The sequence below is a fragment of the Pan paniscus genome, chromosome 2, assembly GCF_029289425.2.
Source record: "Pan paniscus chromosome 2, NHGRI_mPanPan1-v2.0_pri, whole genome shotgun sequence".
NCBI classification, from domain to species: Eukaryota; Metazoa; Chordata; class Mammalia; order Primates; family Hominidae; genus Pan; species Pan paniscus.
The window spans coordinates 48,486,493-48,505,895 of NC_085926.1; the positions used below are offsets into that span (position 1 = coordinate 48,486,493).

Consider the following 19,403-nt stretch of genomic DNA (forward strand, 5'->3'; position numbering starts at 1 on the left):
TGCCTGTATTCTGAGTACTTTGTGAGGCCAAGGTGGGAGGATCACTTGAGGCCATGGGTTTGAGGCCAGCCTGGGCAACAAAGTGAGACCCCCATCGCTACAAAAACAATATTTTAAATAATAAAAAAAAACAAAAACAGGCGGGGTGCAGTGGCTCACAACTGTAATCCCAACACTTTGGGAGGCTGAGGTGGGCAGATTGTTTCCACCAAGGAGTTTGTGACCAGCCTGGGCAACATGGCAAAACCCCACCTCTACAAAAAGAAAAAAAAATTAGCTGGTTGTGGTGGTGTGCACCTGTAGTCCAGCTACCAGGGAGGCTGAGGTGGGAGGATCACCTGAACCCAGGAGGTTGAGGCTGCAGTAAGCTGAGATCACATCACTGCACTCTGGCCTAGGGAACAGAATGTAACTCTCTCAAAAACAAACACAAAAAACGCAAAGAACCCCCACAAGTATGAAATTAATGACTGAAGTGGAATGAAGATACATGAAAGAATTCAGAGGAATTAGATCCCCACCAACCCCTAGCCTCTTCTGCACCTCCCTTGCCTGCTGAAGCAAGGTGTCCTCCCCTGAAAGACACCATGAACATCATGAAGGAGTTACCCTGTAAGAGGAAGCTAACTCTTCTCATGGCCCCTCCTCCCAATTCCTTATGATTTCCAGAGCTTTTAACTAGAGAGATATTTCAGCATGTCTGGAGACCCTTTCACAAAGTCAAGCCCAGAGCGGGAGGCTCACATATCAAAAGAGTTGCAAGACTGTTATTTTATGTTGGCCAAAATATAGAGAATATGTGTGGGAACAGACTGAAGTCCTAGACCAAGGAGATAAGAACATAAGTTTATATTGGGCTGAATTTATCAATATGGGTGCACTTAGCAAGGATTTGGATTCCATGCACCAGCTCAAGCTGTTGGGGGTTGTTCCACACGTCTATTTGGTTGGCTGAATAAAAACTGGATCCCGGCCGGGCGCGGTGGCTCACTCCTGTAATCCCAGCACTTTGGGAGGCCGAGGCGGGCGGATCACGAGGTCAGGAGATCGAGACCATCCTGGCTAACACAGTGAAATCCCGTCTCTACTAAAAACACAAAAAAATTAGCCAGGTGTGGTGGCGGGCGACTGTAGTCCCAGCTACTACAGAGGCTGAGGCAAGAGAATGGCGTGAACCCGGGAGGCGGAGCTTGCAGAGAGCCGAGATTGTGCCACTGCGCACTCCAGCCTAGGCGACAGAGTGAGACTCCGTCTCACAAAAAAAGAAACACAACAAAACTGGATCCCACTCAATGCAGTTAAGGTGCCAAAAGCTCCCTGATATAACACAGAGGAAAGAATCCAAAGCCTTAAGAAGATGTATTTATTTTTATTCATTCAAAATAAATGTTGAGGCCGGGCGCGGTGGCCCATGCCTGTAATCCCAGCATTTTGGGAGGCCGAAGCAGGTGGATCACCTGAGGTCAGGAGTTCAAGATCAGACTGGCCAACATGGTGAAACCCCATCCCTACAAAAATACAAAAAGTAGCTGGGCATGATGGCGGGTGCCTGTAATCCCAGCTACTCAGGAGAGCAAGACTCCATCTCAAAAAATAAATACACACAGGCTGGGTGCAGTGGCTCATGCCTGTAATCCCAGCACTTTGGGAGGCTGAGGTGGGTGGATCACCTGAGGTTAGGAGTTCGAGACCAGCCTGACCAATATGATGAAACCCTGTCTCTACTAAAAATACAAAAATTAGCCAGGCACCTGTAATCCCAGCTACTCAGGAGGCTGAGACAGGAGAATCGCTTGAACCTGGGAGGCGGAGGTTGTGGTGAGCCGAGGGGAAACAAGAGTGAAACTCCATCTCCAAAAAATAATAATAATAATAATAATAAATACATACATAAATATATAAATGAATAAATGTTGGACTGAATTTGTCATGGACAACTCATCTTTTCCCTAACCAATCCCCTGGATTGAAGGGATTGAAGATTCAGAAGATACTCCTTTCCCCAAAGCCTTGGGAAATTCATTGCTGAGGGGTGCATCTTTAAAAAGTTTTAGTTTTAGTTTGCTATGGCTACCATGACAAAGTCCCACAAATTGAGTGTCTAAAACAACAGAAAATGTATTGTCTCACAGTTCCAGGGGTTAGAGGTCTGAGATCAGGGTGTTCGCAGGCCAGTGTTCTCTCTGAAGACACTAGGTTATATTAGATTAGGGGCCATCCTACTGCAGTCTAACTTTGTCTTAACTTATTACATCTGCAATGACCTTATTTCCACATAAGATCACATTCTGAAGTACTAGGGGTTAGAACTTCAACATATAAATTGGTGGGGGGTGCATAGTAAGCACCATGGTCACTCTTCTCCATAGGTTAGGGGTTCTAGACTCTTCTCCATAGGTTAGGGGTTCTGGACTCTTCTCCATAGGTTAGGGATTCTAGTGGGAGACACTAGAGTTGAAATGGCTCCTTGATTGCTTTTTTTTTTGAGGCGGAGTCTCACTCTGTCACCCAGGCTGGAGTGCAATGGCGCGATCTTGGCTCACGGCAACCTCCACCTCCCGGGTTCAAGCAATTCTCCTGCCTCAGCCTCCACCAGTAGCTAGGATTATAGGCATGCACCACCAGGCCCAGATAATTTTTTTGTATTTTTAGTAGAGACAGGGTTTCACTGTGTTGGCTAGGCTGGTCTCAAACTCCTGACCTCAAATGATCCACCCACCTCAGCCTCCCAAAGTGCTGGGATTACAGGCGTGAGCCACCGCACCAAGCCAGCTCCTTGATTTCAATGCAGATACAAGGAGTCTGGGGTGACAAGGGTCAAGCAGCAGTGTTGAGCTGCCAGAGGAGAGAGAGGAGCAGAGACTGGGAATGCAGGATTTACAGGTTATCTGAATGGTCAGACCTGGAGGGATCTTTAGCAACCTGCAGGAATCTTTAGCAATAGGGACCTGATCACCAGACCCCTAGTACCAAAATAGATGGAGAGGCCAGTAGAGTCCCACCGATATAACAAGAGAGTGTGAGGTCCAACTGACAGAGACTCTACTGCAACAGAGAGGAAACCCTCACTAATTTTCTAGATAAAAATCAGTTTGCAATCCCAGGGGCCCCTGAAGGAGGTGGGGCATGCACCCTTAAGGAGGGCCCTGTAAAAACAGCACAGATTCATCCTGGCATTTTCCTCACAATCTCCCCAAAGAGACCTGTGGCCACCAGCCAGGTGTGGCAGATATACTTGTGGTCTACCACAAAGCCATTTTTCACTTTTCTGTTTTTTGAGACAGAGTCTCGCTCTGTCACTCATGCTGGAGTGCAGTGGCAAAATCATAGCTCACTGCAGCCTCAACTTACTGGGCTCAAGCAGTCCTCCCCCCCTCAGACTCCCGAGTAGCTGGGATTACAGGCACGCATCACCATGCCCAGCTAAGTTTTTGATTTTTTTGTAGAGACAAGGTCTCATTATGCTGCCCAGGCTAATCTCAAATGATTACAGCCATGAGCCGCTGTACCCCACCTCATTTTTCACTTTTAATAAAATAGTTTTGCCAATACAGTGGTACGTGCTTGTAATCCCAGCTACTCAGGAGGCTGAGGCAGGAGGATCGCTTGAAGTCATGAGTTCATAACCAGCCAGAGCTACAGAGCAAGATCCTGTTTTTGTTTTTGCCTTTGAGAGAGGGTCTTATTTTGTCGCCCAGGTTGCAGTGGCCTGACCCCGGCTCACTGCAACCTCCAACTTCTGGGCTCAAGTAATTCTCTTGTCTCAGCCTCCCAAGTAGCTAGGACTGTAGACACGTGCCACCACACTTAGTCATTTGAAAATTTTTTTTGTAGAGATAGGGTCTCATTATGCTCCCCAGGCTGGTCTCAAACTCCTGGGCTCACGCAACTCTCCCACCTCGGCCTCTTAAAGCCCTGGGATTACAGGTGTGAACTACTGTGTTCGGTGCAAGACCCCGTTTTTACAAAAATAAGATAAAATAGTTTCGTTTAAACAATAATGTACCCAGTAATGATCAGTCTAAACCAAATATGGCAACACTCTTCTCTGCAAGTAAGAAGTATTATATATGTTTTTTTAGATATAAATCCAATATTGCTGAAACCTACCTATGTCTTTGCAACAATATTTGATTCTATCCAAATATTATCTGATCCTTTCAAGCTCATTCTTATTGGTGTAAGAAAAAATGAAAATAGCCAGGTGCAGTGGCTCACGCCTGTAATCACAGCACTTTGGGCGGCCAAGGCGGGCAGATCACCTGAGGTCAGGAGTTCTAGACAAGCCTGAACAACATGAAGAAACCCCATCTCTACTAAAAATACAAAATTAGCTGGGCATGGTGGCGCATGCCTGTAATCCCAGCTACTTGGGAGGCTGAGGTAGGAGAATTGCTTGAACTCAGGAGGGGCAGGTTGCAGTGAGCGGAGATCACGCCATTGCACTCCAGCCTGGGCAACAAGAGTGAAACTCCGTCTCAAAAAAATAAAATAAAATAAAAAACAAATATCCTGTGACCCTATATGATGGCTATTATTTCCCAGTAACCCAAAATGCTACTCAACATAATAATATAATTGCCCTTTCTAGGTTATGGTACAACACTGGACCTGAAGAAAAACTCTGATATTGTTATATTTCATTCCTTTTATTGTTTTCTACTAAAATCTTCAAAACCTTCTTCCAAAAGTGCGGAGAGGCCTCAAAGGGAGTCAGGTGTCCACCCTAGGAACTCAGAGCCAAGAGACAGGTGAGGACCCCCGAAGCTGTCCCCCAGGCTCTCACCAGGCAGAGGTTAGTCACCACCTGAATCCTGCAAAGCTGCCTCTCCCTCAGACACCTTGGCATAGTTGGAGAAGGCAGAAACAGCGGCTGGCCACCCCAAACCACCCAGAAGCAGCCCAGCCACAGCCATCCTCTGCCCTGACACACTGGGAGGAGCACAGGCGAACACCCGGCAATGCCCCGCCCCATCTTGTCCACAGAGGAGCCCCTCCCTACAACCCACTTCCCGGAAAGCCAGCTCCAGGGCAGGAAGTATGGACAGCCCATGATGTTCTGAGGCATGGGAAAGAGAACACCCAGCCCCTTGTCTCCACCTTCCCGACCCCAGATGCAGGTGACAAAGACAATACCAGAATAGGCCGGGTGCAGTGGTTCACGCCTGTAATCCCAGCACTTTGGGAGGCCAAGGCGGGTGCATCACCTGAGGTTGGGAGTTCAAGACAAGCCTGACCAACATGGAAAAACCCTGTCTCCACTAAAAATATAAAAACTAGCTGGGTATGATGGTGCATGCCTGTAATCCCAGCTGCTCGGGGAGGCTGAGGCAGGAGAATTGCTTGAACCCGAGGCGGAGGTTGTGGTGAGCCAAGATCGTGCCATTGCACTCCAGCCTGGCCAACAAGAGTGAAACTCCGTCTCCAAAAAATAAAAATAAAAAAAGAAAAAGAAAATACCAAAACACTGGTCAGCATACTGTCACCACAGCCTCACGCAGCCACTACATCCTTGACCCAGCTCCCGGGGCCTCCTCCCCAAGAATGCCGCATTTGGAGCCCACGTTCCCAGGGACCCCAGAATCCTTCCCTTAACAGTGCTCCACTCCAGCTGCACTGCCCCCTCCACATCCGCCTCATGTTCAGGGCCAAGGGCCCCGTACCCCACGTCAGCCCAGGGAAGACCCAGGCCGCCTGCCCATGTATGCCAGGCCAGGACTCACTCCAGGGCAGCATAATTCCTCTTCAGTGAGAGTGAACATGGGGGTGGAAGCTGAACGAAGGATCCCAACACAGACCTGCGAGGAAGACCACAGCACCAGGTGTCGACAGAGCAGGCCAGAAAAAAAACACTTCACAAATGGAGAACTGGCTACCAAATACAACCTGAGATTATTTTTTAAAAAGTATTTATTGCAAAGAATGCTGGACACAGTGTTGCATGTGGCTGAGATTCAATACCATCCATTCTGGGGAACTCTGGAAAATATCTGCAACATGGGCACGCCAGCCAGCATGGCCGAAATGTGGCAGCCAATCAGCTACACCTCAGCCCATGCGGAGACCATGCCAGGGCAGAGGCCGGGGGGTTGCCCCCACTCATGCCCTGATCCCTGGATGTCCCTCTACCCTGTCCCCAGTCCTCGTAATGCATCCAGTCCAGCAACTCCTAACTCCCCTCTGTACACAGAGAGAAAAGGCCTCGGTGGTCTCACCTCAGATGACATCCAGAGGTACATGCACTGTTGCTGACCAAGGGAACCCACTATGGCTAACAAATGAGTGTGTCCAGGTGACAAAAGTCACCGAAACTCCAAAATACACAGAAGCAAAGGCTGCAGTCCTAATGTCCCAAAGGCATGGTCCTTGGGCTCTGGGCCTAAAGGGCTTGGGGCTCTGACAGATGAGTCTGGAAGGATCTTGCCCCGGCTCCGCCTTGGACATCTCTTAGCGGAGCAGCACACAAGGATGAGAGACCACCGGCCAGGGCCAGGGACGCTAACTTCTCTCAGGGACGGGTGGCATCTGCAGGCTGCAAAGCTCTGGGAGGCTGGAAAGATGTGCTACCCTCCAGGCACAGGCCAGGAAAGGCTCCGGACACAAAGGACTTGGGATCCAGGGGCCTGGCTTCCCCAGAGTCCACCTGTGGACAGCAGGGCACCCGATTACAAGTCCAGACACTTTCTGACCCAGCCCCACAACTTGCCAGCCAGTCTGTTTGCCAGCTGTAAACAGACTGCCCAGGCTGCCTCTCTGGGACCAAAAGAACTCAGGGGCATGACAGACACTGGACTTCACAAGGCCATTTTCACCAGACTCACATGCACATGAATGGAAGGCTGTGCTGCGGCCGGGAAAATCCTCCCTTGCCCAGGGACTGCCTATGGGTTCTGCCTTCTCCCTTCCTCAGACCCACAGGCAGAAGTCAACAAACACCAGACAAGTTTTACAGGACCATACAAGTGTTTCTGAATTATTTATGGCAAATGCATGTCTCTGCCACCAGTGTACACTCCTGTGTGGACACGGGCAGCAACAGGGGAGAGGCCGCCTCCCCATTGGCTGCCAGTGTCCACAGCCAGGGAAGGGGAGAGGGGGCGGCAGCCTCTCCCTCGAGCACTTCGGTGTGTGCATCAGGAAGGTAACTTCCTGCCCTGTCTTGAGGTGGTTTCACTGTGAGAGCAGGCCTGAAGGGGCACCCCTGGCCGCCAGCTCCCCTAAGCATACCTAAGTAGCCGGGTACATGCACAACTGGGGAGGGGCGACCACAACTGCCCCCCTGCCCACACGTTTCTGTGCATCCCAATGTGCTGAAGCAAGCGCGTTGCTTTCATGAATGCCCACAACTAAGGGTGATATGGATACAACGGCCTGGCCAGTGGCTGCCCAGGAAGCATCTGCTGTGGTTGGGGCTCTAGTTCCTGGTGGGTAAGGATGGGAAGGGCTCTCCCTCTCACCAGAGGCAGCAGCAGCTCAGGGCCCCATGAAGACCTGGCCTCTGGCTCAGGAAGTGGCCACAGAGAGGATGGTAGAGGCCCTGTGGAGAGTCACCAGGTCCATGCTGGGCAGCTGGGCCACAGTAGGAACATCACAGCAAGCACTTTCCTTTCACATTGTAGGGTTTCACACTTCACAAAGCCAACTGAGCTGGCGAGAGTGAACACCTAAGAGCTGCGCCGGAAGAACCTGGGGCTGGGCAACCTCCGCGCAGCCCATGCAGATGCAGTCTGGTCAAGTGACTCTTAGCAGCAGGTCAGGAGCCATGCACAACCTTGTCGCCGACTGTCAACAAAGAGCCAGGTGGGCTGGGGTGGGGGTTCTGGGTTCCGCCAGCCATGTGTGGCTTCAAGAATATCCCTGCATGGCATGGTGACTATCACACACACTGGAGGGCCTGGAATGACCCCCTCTGCAGAGAGCAGTGCCTGCCTAGTGGTCACAGTGGATGAACATGGTCACTGGTGAGCAGGCACCGTGACAAGGGCTTCCTCTGGAGGTCTCGAGATGTCCACGTTCTGTACAATAAAAACACAGAGCGTTCACTCCATGGCAGGAATAGATGAGATGCCTGCTGTCTGCCGTCCTCATCACTGTGGTTCATCAGGCTTCACATTCTCACTGTAGCAGCCACAGCCGCAAGACTCTAGACCACAAGCTTCCCTAAGAATACATGGCCAAGAGCTTCGTGCCACACAGCGGGTGGATGGACAATAGAACAAAGGTGCGGTGGAGGATGCCACCTCGTTTCCTGCTCCACTGCAGCCAGGTCAGGCAATACCCAAAGCAAGGCCGCTCCCACCTCCTATCTCAGGACTGAGTCAATTGAGGAGGAACCCCTGGCTTGGGGATTTTATCCTCATCTGTGGGGCAGGGAAGGGGTTCAACTCCTGGGGGTGTCTCCTTCCTAGTTTAAAGTGTTGGCACGCAGGTGTCAGAGGTGCCCCAGAAGCCTATGGGCATTTCCTGGTCTGCAGCCTGGTCTGTCCCCTCAGAACTGGGGTACAGGGCCTCCTGAAGCCCTCAGCTATAGAAGGACCCCACCAAACTGCAGAGCTCAGTCCCATCCTTGGCCTGTCGGGCTCAGGGAGTCTCAGGCCTGAGGAATAGGGAATCTGAAACTTCCCTTAGCTCTCTGAGGCTGTCTTATGTGCCCCAGAGCCTGGTGGCTCCTCCTCCCAGCTGTGGGCCCCGGAACCATCACCTGCAGGAGCAGGTCACTGATGACCTGAGCTGCTGCCCCATGCAACATGACATGCCCAGATCTTCAGGGAGAGAGACATGGCCCCCATGGCCCACAGCCTGGGCTCATAGGACCGGCCCCTGGAATTGTAGGGGCAGGTATAATTCTTATTGCTGGGCAGGCTTCCTGAGGCGCCCCTTTTCCACCACAGCCTGCCCCAATGGATGGGCCAGAAGGGAGCCATCCAGGAACCTGGGGTTAGTAGCGGTTTGCCTCTCAGAAGCACCCACCCATAGTGGGCAGAATGACCGCCAGCCACACTATGGTGATGGACTGGTAGGGTCAGCTCCCAAGGGCTGCCAGGCCCAGGGACCTCTCTTACCATCACCCTACCAGCCCAGGGGCCTCTCTTACCATCACTCTGTCAGCACTGGGGGCCCAGTGCCATCTGGGCCTTCCTTGGCCCAAAGGATGCCCGTTGGGAGGTACCTTCCCCTGTGACTTGTGGGTACCAAATTGGGCCTGGGCTGAACTTGGCCAAGACATGCACGGACTATCAGAGCAATGGGAAGAGAGGCCTGCAGGGTAACTGGTCCTGCTTGGGGGCAGTGGTGTTGGGAAGGGACAGGACACATCTACACACCTGTGCTGTGAGGTCCAAGGCCAGATGTCCTGGTCCAGCCCAAGGCGTGCATCCTCAGCAGAGACCCAGAGCCCAAGCAGGCCCCATCATGGATGGCAACAGGCATGACTGAGGCCCAAGAGCCTTCTCCGTGCAGTGGCCTCCAGGAACTGGGACCAGGGCTCCCAGAAGTGTAGGTCCTATCCTTGGCCCCAGTGGGAGAGGGAGCCAACATTGTGGAGGGACCCCACATGGGACCAAGAGTGGTTCTGAGCTACACTCTGAGGAGCTTCTACCTTCCACAAGGCACTTGGGGAGCACAGGTGGTGACTGCTCTTCTGGACCAAGGTCTCCACCCCATGCTGAGGCCCCTTCAGTATCTGCATGGCCCTTTCCCCAAAAGTACATGATCCCATTTTAATTTTTAAAGGTGCTGGGGTTAGGAAAGGGGCTCATGAGGCCTCGGCTGCAGGGATGGGGAGTGGGAAGAGTGCCCACCTGCCCTCAGAAGGCCAGAAGCCTCATTCTTAGCCTCCAGCCTCATTCTCACTGAGCCCAAGGGCCCCCTTGACTTAGACCTCCAAGTTGCTGCCTGGGAGCCCTGTGGCTCCTCAAGTCCTGGGGCTCCAACCACACCCAAGTTCAGGCACTCCTGAGCCTGGTGGCCCAGAGTCAGGGATTTCCCCATCCCCAGGGCAGGTGCCTTGGGAAGGCCTGATGCAGGCCCCACCCAGAGCCAGGGCCCCGCCCTGCTGATGGGACAACAGTCTTGGCAGAAGACTCAAGCTCCCTCTGGCAGGTGCCGCAGCTGGGCCTGGCCCTGGAGGATGTGCAGTCTGGACACCCCCACATCAGGAACACCCCGCTACCCCAGCAGTGACCCCATTGCTACCTGAGGCCTGTCCCGGTGCGTGTTCACAGCGGCCACGTTCAGGAATATGGACTCCACTTTACAACCTGCCAAAGGGAAGATGCAAATCCATCCCCACTCCTGAAAGGCAGCTGAGCTGCAGATGCTAGAAACTTCTCTTGGAGGGGGGTCTGGGCGTGTGGAATGGAGCAGCCATCTCAGCCTCACTCTAGTTCTTCCACTTTAGGCAGCTCTGGGGAGCCCCGGGAGGAAGGATGAGACACCCTTCAGACCCACGCATATCTGTATGTGACGGCCCAGACAGGGCCACACAGAGGCCCCAGGCTCCCCAACCCCAGGACCGAGAGGGATCGGGGGAACAGCAGGCCTAAGTTGAGGTTACTGACTCTCAAAGTCTTCAGGGCCCCCAAACCACCCACATTCCAACTCTACCATATAAGGCCCAGTCAACCGTGTGCCAGGTGCACAGTGCAATGGGGGATGAGGCCATTGTCACACACTGGAGTGACATCAGCTGCCACTGGGCTTCACAGCCATTCCCCCAAGAGCACCTGTGTTAAAGGTGAAGAGCTAAGTAAGACCTGAGAGATGAAGAAGTTGCCTGAAGTCTCTGCTGGTATAGCAAGAGGCAGGGTGGGGACTCACACTGCCCTGCACCCAGAATAAAGTCCAGGCCCTGAGGACCAAGGGGCCTTGTGGGGGTTCAGAAAAATCAGTAGAAAAGCCCCTCATGCAGGTAGGCAATGGTTAAGCAAAGTCACTGGGGAGGTCTTCTGTGGCCACATAAACTTTTTCACAACAAATTTTTTTTTTTTTTTGAGACAGGGTCTCGCTCTGTCGCCCAGGCTGGAGTGCAGTGGCGCGATCTCGGCTCACTGCAAGCTCCGCCTCCCGGGTTCACGCCACTCTCCTGCCTCAGCCTCCCAAGTAGCTGAGACTACAGGTGCCCGCCACTACGCCCAGCTAATTTTTTTGTATTTTTAGTAGAGATGGGGTTTCACCATGTTAGCCAGGAGGGTCTCTATCTCCTGACCTCGTGATCCACCCACCTCGGCCTCCCAAAGTGCTGGGATTACAGGCATAAGCCACCGCACCCAGCCCCAGAACAAACTTTTTAAAAGCAAATTAGGGCTGCTGATGGTAGCTCATGATGGTAGCTCACGCCTGTAATCCCAGCACTTTGGGAGGCCGAGGCAGGTAGATCACCTAAGGTCAGGAGTTCGAGACCAGCCTGACAACATGGTGAAACTCTGTCTCTACTAAAAATACAAAAATTAGCTGGGCATGGTGGCAGGCGCCTGTAATCCTAGCTACTCGGGAGGCAGAGGCAAGAGAATCATCTGAACCCGGGAGGTGGAGGTTGTAGTGAGCCTAGATCACGCCATTGCACTCCAGCCTGGGTGACAGAGCGAGACTCCGTCTCAAAGAAAAAAAGCAAATTGGGAAAGGTAGTGGGGTAGTAGGTGGAGGAATGGGCTCCTAACACAATTTTCAAGGAATTCGGAGAAAATCATGGAACTGTGCAGAGATCCAAGGTCATGGCTACCCATGGTCAATGTGCAGGAAGCTTCCTTACCATATGCCACAGGAGTCAGCTTCAGGACTGTGTGCAGCGGACACTTCAGGTAGGGCAGCTGTTCTGTAGACACAGAGGGGGATGGCTAGCACACCAGAAATGCCTGGTGACAGTGCCTACCTTCTCACACAACCTTCCCACCTCCCCCGGGGCACAGCCCACACCTGCTGCCTTGTCGAGGAAGTAGGCCAGCAGGCAGCGCATCACAGCCTGGTGGCAGATGACCAGCACATTCTCTTGCCTCTCCAGCTCCATGATGACAGGCTCCAGTCTCTGGACCAGGTCCTCGTAGGACTGCAAGGGCAAGCAGAGAGGGGTCCCTCAGGCCTGGCTCCGGGGGAGGGACAGACACATCCTGGACACTGGGCCACCTTCCACTCCTGCAGCTACTCACCATTCTGGGAAGCTGTGGCTGGGCCTCCTCCAGCCTAGCCTTCTGAGGCCATGGGGGTAGGCAGCTGAGGAAAGGGGCCACCTTTCCCACCTCAGGGCTAGGTCCTGGTAGGATTGAGAGCGCAGAGCTAGGCCTCAGGCTCCATCCCAGGGTCCACCTCAGTGCCCACCCATGGGGCTCTGCACTGAATCCTCAGCTATAGAATTCATGTGACTGGTGGAGAAGACCTCGCCTGCTTCCAGCCCACAGCAAACAGAGTGCACTGACAAGAGCGAAGGGGAAGAGAGCAAAGACCTGGAACTTTCTGGAGTGTGACTCATCAGAAACAGCTGGGGTCCCCAGGAACTATCCTCAGTCTACCTGCCCAGTATCTTCCCCCTATGCCTGCCGTGATGTACGGTTTAGGCCCCTGCTGGGCCTCTCAACCTGGCAGGTTTAGAGATTTTCATCAGTTTCATCCTTCTGCACACAATGAGTGGTCCTTCAAAAATGGCCTCCAGCAGTCAGAACTCAACGTGCCCCAAGCTTTGATTAGGAAGCAAATATGACACGCTGATTTGTGCCAGTTCCTGGTAGTTCTGAGAAAATCCTAGACCGGTTCTTTTGGTAACATGAATTTCTCAACCAATTCTCCTCACTGTATTCTCAAGTTTGAGCAGCCAGCTGCTTTGTTTCTCCTGACCGTTATCTGGGTTGGTTCTAAATCTGAACTTGGCCTAACATAATGTGGGGAATAATTAATGTTCCCAAGAGCTATACTATCCTGAGGATGGTACAGTGTAGAGACCTGTCAGCCTGGCTTCTGGGTGGAGGTGCTTCTACATGTGTATATATATGTGTACATATGTGTGTTGACGGGGTGTATTTTTATTTGGCCCCTGCCCCAGGCCACCTCCTGGAAGTGGAAGGAGATGCCTCAGTCAAAGGTGACCCTCAGTTTCTGACCTGGGGCCTGGGCTGACCTGTGTCAGAGAAGGTGACAAGTGCAGTGGCTTGTGGTAGCCAACTCATGTGTGGAAGGTCTCCCTGGGTCTGGTGCCAGGGCTGGGGGTGGTGCCTGGAGCCACAGGAAGGACAGGATGGGCTCAGCCTGTGACAAGAGGAAGCATCCAAAGGAAGGATGAGGCCCGAGACAGGGACTCAAGTGAGCTGAGACCCGAGTCCCAGGCCTGCCATGGTCTCCCCAACTCCCCAGCCATTTGAGCGCCCCGGAAAGGGCTGACAACTCGCTGGGAAAGGAGCTGGCCTGGGAATGCCAGGGGACCGCACACTGTCTACAGGGGTCCCAGGAAAGCCTAACTCCGCAGATCCCCGACCTCAGGCCCCGCCCTTCCGAATTCTCCACCCCTGGGAAGGGGAAAGACAAGAATGGAGAGCAGGGAGCCAAAGGTCTCCGGGTTGAAGGCCTGCCCTACACGGCACTGCCCACCCCACACCTGAGGAAGGGACTAAGGCCTGGGCTGCATAGCTGGGAAGGGGTGGAGATGAACCACACACACCCAGGCTGGCAGGCCTCTGAGACCAGGCCCCTTCTGCTACCCACGCAGCCCCTGCAGAGCCCCACAGGCCCTCAGCCACAGGTGGTACTCCCAGACGGGCAGTAGGTGGCTGGGACTAAGCCCCAAATCCCACCTACCTCCCCTTTAGGGTACCGGTACCGGTACTTGTCCTGGTCCCGCAGGGCGAACTCCAGTGGATAATTATCCTGAATTTCCTCGTAGGTCATTTCCTCACAGACGCCCTAGGGAGATACCACAGTCATCACACCTCCTACAGGCCCAGAAGATGAGCCTTGGGGACATGTGGGGTGAGGCAGCATCAAGCAGAAGAGACCAAGTTCACGGGCATTTCCTGGGTGAAGGGAACAGAAACCTGTCTAAGGAGGGGAGGACCTCTAGGAACACTGATCATTGGTGGTTCCTTGCTTGTAAAAAGCTACCAGGATGGTCTTGTCCACCTATCCATAACCCATCCAATACACACAGAGATGCTATGTGTTTTTTCTTTTCTGTGCTGTCGAAATAGTACTTGTGAGTGTAGGTTGTTATGCAAACTATGAAGGAAAACTTCACTTGTGTTATTTGGGATACACACACACACACACAGAGCATAGATCATCTTCTACAAATGCCATTAAAAAAAAAAAGCTGGCTGGGCGCGATGGCTCACGCCTGTAATCCCAGCACTTTGGGAGGCTGAGGCAGGCGGATCACTTGAGGTCAGGAGTTCAAGACCAGCCTGGCCAACATGGTGGAGGCAGTGGTTGCAGTGGGCTGAGATTGTGCCACTGCACTCCAGCCTGGGCAACAGAGAGAGACTCCCTCTCAAAAGAAAAGAAAAAAAAAGAAAAGTTGGCTGGGCGTGGTGGCTCACAGCTCACGGCCTGTAATCCCAGCACTTTGGGAGGCTGAGGCAGGTGGATCACCTGAGATCAGGAGTTCAAGGCCAGCATGGTCAACATGATGAATCCCCGTCTCTACTAAAAATACAAAAATTAGTTGGGCGTGGTGGCGCATGCCTGTAGTCCCAGCTACTCAGGAGGCTGAGGCAGGAGAATTGCATGTACCCAAGAGGTGGAGATTGCAGTGAGCCAAGATTACGCCACTGCACTCCAGCCTGGGGAAGAGAATCTCAAAAAAAAAAAAAAAAAAGAAAAAAGATGGGGACATATTGGATTAGAGTGGGTCCTAAATCCAGTCATTGGTGTCCTTTTAAGAACGCCATGTGGGCCGGGCACAGTGGCTCATGCCTGTAATCCCAGCACTTTGGGAGGCTGAGGCGGGTGGATCATGAGGTCAGGACTTTGAGACCAGCCTGGCCAATATGGTGAAACTCCGTCTCTACTAAAAAAATACAAAAATTAGCCAGGCGTGGTGGCTCACGCCTGTAGTCCCAGCTACTTGGGAGGCTGAGGCAGAAGAATCTCTTGAACCCGGGAGGCAGAGACTGCAGGGAGCTGAGATCATGCCACTGCACTCCAGCCTGGGTGACAGAGCGAGACTCCGTCTCAAAAAAAAAAAAAAAAAAAAAAGAACGTCATGTGAAGGCACAGACAGACATACATAGGGAAGAAAGCCATGTGATGACCGTGGACAGAGGTGGGATTGGAGTGATGAGGCTATGAGCCAAGAAATACCAAGGACTGCCGGCAACAACTGGAAACTAGGAAGAGGTGAGGAAGCGTTCTTTATTAGCACCTTCAGAGGGAGCATGGCCCCGCTGACGCCTTGATTTCAGACTTCTAGCCTCCAGAACTGTGAGAGAATCAATTCATGTTGTTTTAAGCCACTCATCTGTAGTGCTTTGTTATGGCAGCCCTAGTAAACTAATACTTTTTTTTTTTTTTTTAACATTTAGTGGTTGTTTTTTTTTTTTTTTTGAGACAGTCTTACTCTGTCACACAGGCTGGAGTCCAGTGGTGTGATCTTGGCTCACTGCAGCCTCAAACTTCCCAGGCTCAGGTGATCCTCCCACCTCAGCCTCCCAAGTAGCTGGGACTACAGGTGTGCGCCACCACACTTGAATACTAACACATATTTTGGTACCAGGAGGTGAAGTGCTGCTGGCTGCTGTAATAAAGAACTAAAAATGTGGAAGTGGTTATGAAATGGGATAGTGGGTGGAGGCTGGAAGAATTTTGTGGTGCATGATAAAAAGCTTAGACTGTCTTGAAGAGACTGTTAGTAGAAATTTAGACATTAAAGATTATTCTGGTGAAGGCACAGAAGGAAGTGAAGAGGATGACAGAGAAAGCGTCCATCATCTTTTTTTTTTTTTTTTTTTTTTTTTTTTGAGACAGGGTCTCACTCTGTTGCCCAGGCTGGAGTGCAGTGGTGCAATCTCAGCTCACTGCAACCTCTGCCTCCCATGTTTAAACAATTCTCCTGCCTCAGCCTCCTGAGTAGCTGGGATTACAGGCACAGGCCACCACGGCTGGCTAATTTTTTGAATTTTTAGTAGAGACGGGGTTTCACCATGTTGACCAGGCTGGTCTCGAACTCCTGGCCTCATGTGATCTGCCCATCTCGGCCTCCCAAAGTGCTGGGATTACAGTCATGAGCCACTACGCCCGGCCAGCTTCCACCATCTTAAAGAGCACATATATCATCATGAAAAGAACGTTGATAGAAATATGAACATTAAAGGTGCCTCTGTGAGGCCACAAGGGGAAATGAGGTACCTTTTCCTGGACCCTAGAGAAAAGGTAATCCATGTTATAAAGTGGCAGAGAATGTGGCTAAACTGAGTTCCCATGTTGGACGGCTACAACCAAGACTGATGGTAACAAGCACAGGCGGGTATGTGGAGAAATCAGAGCCCTCACACACTGCGGGAGGGAATGTGAGATGGCGAAACAGTGTGGCAGTTTCTGAAAAGGTTGAATGTATAATTACCATATGACCCAGCAATTCTACTCCTAGCGTACAGTGAGGAGAAATAAAAATATAAGTCCGCACAAAAACTTATGCCGGATGCGGTGGCTCATGTCTGTAATCTCAGCACTTTGGGAGGCCAAGGCAGGTAGATCTCTTGAGCCCAGGAGTTTGAGACCAGCCTGGGCAACATGATGAAACCCCATCTCTACAAACAAATACAAAAATTAGCTGGGTGTGGTGGCGAGTTCCTGTAGTCCCAGCTACTTGGGAGACAGAGGTGGGAGGATTGCTTGAGCCCAGGAGATGGAGGCTGCAGTGAGCTAAGATCGTGCTACTGCACTCAGCCTGGGCAACAAAGCAAGACCCTATCTCAAACAAACAAACATAGAAAACACCTTGGACATGAATGTTCACAGCAGCATTATCCACATAGCCCAAAAGTGGCAACAACTCAAATGCCCATCAACTGATGAATGGATACATAATGTGTGGTATATTTATATAATAGGATGTTATTTGGCAATGTAAAGGAATGAAATACTGCTACATGCTACACGAATAAACCTTGAAAACATTAGTGGTAGCTTAAGGCAGAAGGAAGGGTTAGAGGGAAATGGGAAGTGACTGTTGATGGGCACAGGATTTCTATTTGGGGTGATGAAATGTTCTAAAACTGATTGTGGTGATGGTTGCACAACTCTCAACACACTAAAAACCACTGAACTGTATACTTATTTATTTATTTATTTATTTATTTTTTAGAGACTGAGTCTCGCCTTGTCTCCAAGGCTGGAGTGTAATGGCACGATCTCAGCTCACTGCAACCTCCACCTCCTGGGTTCAAGTGATTCTCCTGCCTCAGCCCCCCGAGTAGCTGGGATTACAGGTGTGCGCCACCACAAATGGCCTGAACTGTATATTTTAAATGGGTGAATTCTATGGTATATGAATTATATCTCAATAAAGCTATCATTTTTTTAAAGGAACTATAAGGCAATAAATTGTGGATTAGACTAAGAAAAAGTCATAATGTTGGAATAGAAGACAAGCCCAAGGCTGTTTATCAGAAGATAAACATGGAAAGATGATTAATGGATCATAAAAGCTGTAATAGTTTCAAAACTTGAAACATAAAGAAGGAAATCCACAAGAATCTTGGAAAATAATCAGATTAACTTCAAAGGAAAAAAACTGGGGTGGCTGCAGGCTTCTCTGCAAAACTGAATGTTAGCATCAAATCTATATATTTGGAGGGAAGACACTGTCCTATAACCTGCCTCAGGTAGCTGCTGTTTGTGTGAGAAAGAAATCAGTGGCTGGATAACCCCCACCAAGCACAAAATGGGTTAAATGAGCTACAAAATGAGTTATAAAAATTGCTTACTTTTTTGAAAGAGATTATCAATTCTGAAGAGAAAGAATAGATAAAAAATAAAACCACAACTTGAGTTCAGGAGTTTGAAACCAGCCTGGGCAATATGGTGAAGCCCCATCTTTACAGAAAATACAAAAATTAGCCAGGCGTAGTGTTGCACACCTGTGGTCCCAGCTACTCAGGAGGCTGAGGTGGGAGGATGGCTTGAGTCCAGGAGGCGGAGGTTGCAGTGAGCTGAGATGGTGCTACTGCGCTCCAGCCTGGGTGACAGAGCCAGACCCTGTTTCAAAAATAAAATAAAATAGGCCAGGCATAGTGGCTCACACCTGTAATCCCAGCACTTTGGGAGGCCAAGGCGGGTGGATCACCTGAGGTCAAGAGTTCAAGACCAGCCTGGCCAACATGGTGAAACCCTGTCTCTACTAAAAATACAAAAATTAGCCAGGCATGGTGGCTCACAACTGTAGTCCCAGCTACTCGGGAGGCTGAGGCACGAGAATCACTTAAACCCGGGAGGTAGAGGTTACAGTGAGCTGAGATTGCGCCACTACACTCCAGCCTGGGAAACAGAGTGAGATTTGGTCTCAAAAAATAAATAAATAAATAAAAATAAAATAAAATAAAACCATGATGCTGTACTCTGCCCAATTACATTGAAAAAACAGAGCAAAAAGGAAACGAATGGCAATAATACAATATCATCAAGGTCAAAAATTATTTTCCTGTGACAGTATGAGCTTTGTTAAGTATATTTCAATTATGTGCATCCAGCCTGAGAATGTCTTTGAAAAGTTTTAAGGTAAAGACTATTGGAATAAAAACATTGCCTACCTTTCAAATAACAAAAAAGATCATATCTACACAGAAAAATTGGAATAAAGAGAAAATTCCAAGGTATTGAAAACAAGATCAAACATACCAGTAATGATAATAATAAACCTAACTGGTTGCAGATGCCTTGATGAAAAAAGCTCTTGGGCTAGGCTAAAACTCAAAGCAAGTATATGCTTTTGTTTTGTTTTGTTTTGTTTTGCTTTGTTTTGTTTTGTTTTTGAGACAGAGTCTTGCTCTGTCACCCAGGCTGGAGTGTAGTGACATATCTTGGCTCACTGCAACCTCCTCCTCCTGGGTTCAAGCAGTTCTCCTGCTTCAGCCTCCCACGTAGCTGGGATTACAGGCATGCGCCACCATGCTCAGCTACTTTTTACATTTTTAGTACAGACAGGGTTTCACCATCTTGGACAGGCTGGTCTCAAACTCCTGATGTCAAGTGATCCACCCACCTCAGTCTCCCAAAGTGCTGGGATTGCAGGCATGAGCCACTGCGCCTGGCCTATGCTCTTTATTCTAAAGAAAACGATACAAAAATGTTAAAAATAAGAGGGAAAAAATATAATAAAAAAATATGGACAGGTTGGGCATGGTGGTTCATGCCTGTAATCCCAGCACTTTGGGAGGCCAAGGAAGGAGATCACTCAAACCCAGGAGTTCAAGACCACCCTGGGCAAC

At 50.6% G+C, this 19,403-nt stretch overlaps 1 protein-coding gene across 3 annotated transcripts in view; it reads right to left on the reverse strand.

The window, feature by feature from the left end:
• Positions 1–4,698: 4,698 nt before the first annotated feature.
• The window catches only part of PFKFB4 (6-phosphofructo-2-kinase/fructose-2,6-biphosphatase 4), a 42,096-nt gene continuing 27,391 nt past the window's right edge, over positions 4,699–19,403 (reverse strand). Inside the window, exons 9-13 of one of the 3 annotated variants that reach the window (XM_055109875.2) lie at positions 13,780–13,884; positions 11,914–12,043; positions 11,750–11,812; positions 10,195–10,259; positions 4,699–8,015 (exon numbers count right to left, since the gene is read on the reverse strand). In XM_055109875.2, the coding sequence (XP_054965850.1) occupies positions 7,956–8,015; positions 10,195–10,259; positions 11,750–11,812; positions 11,914–12,043; positions 13,780–13,884 (423 nt within the window). In that variant the 3' untranslated portion in view covers positions 4,699–7,955. Of the gene's footprint in view, positions 8,016–9,329; positions 9,693–10,194; positions 10,260–11,749; positions 11,813–11,913; positions 12,044–13,779; positions 13,885–19,403 lie in introns of those variants that run through there. The other 2 variants (XM_003818402.5, XM_055109874.2) reach the window with 2 other exon arrangements.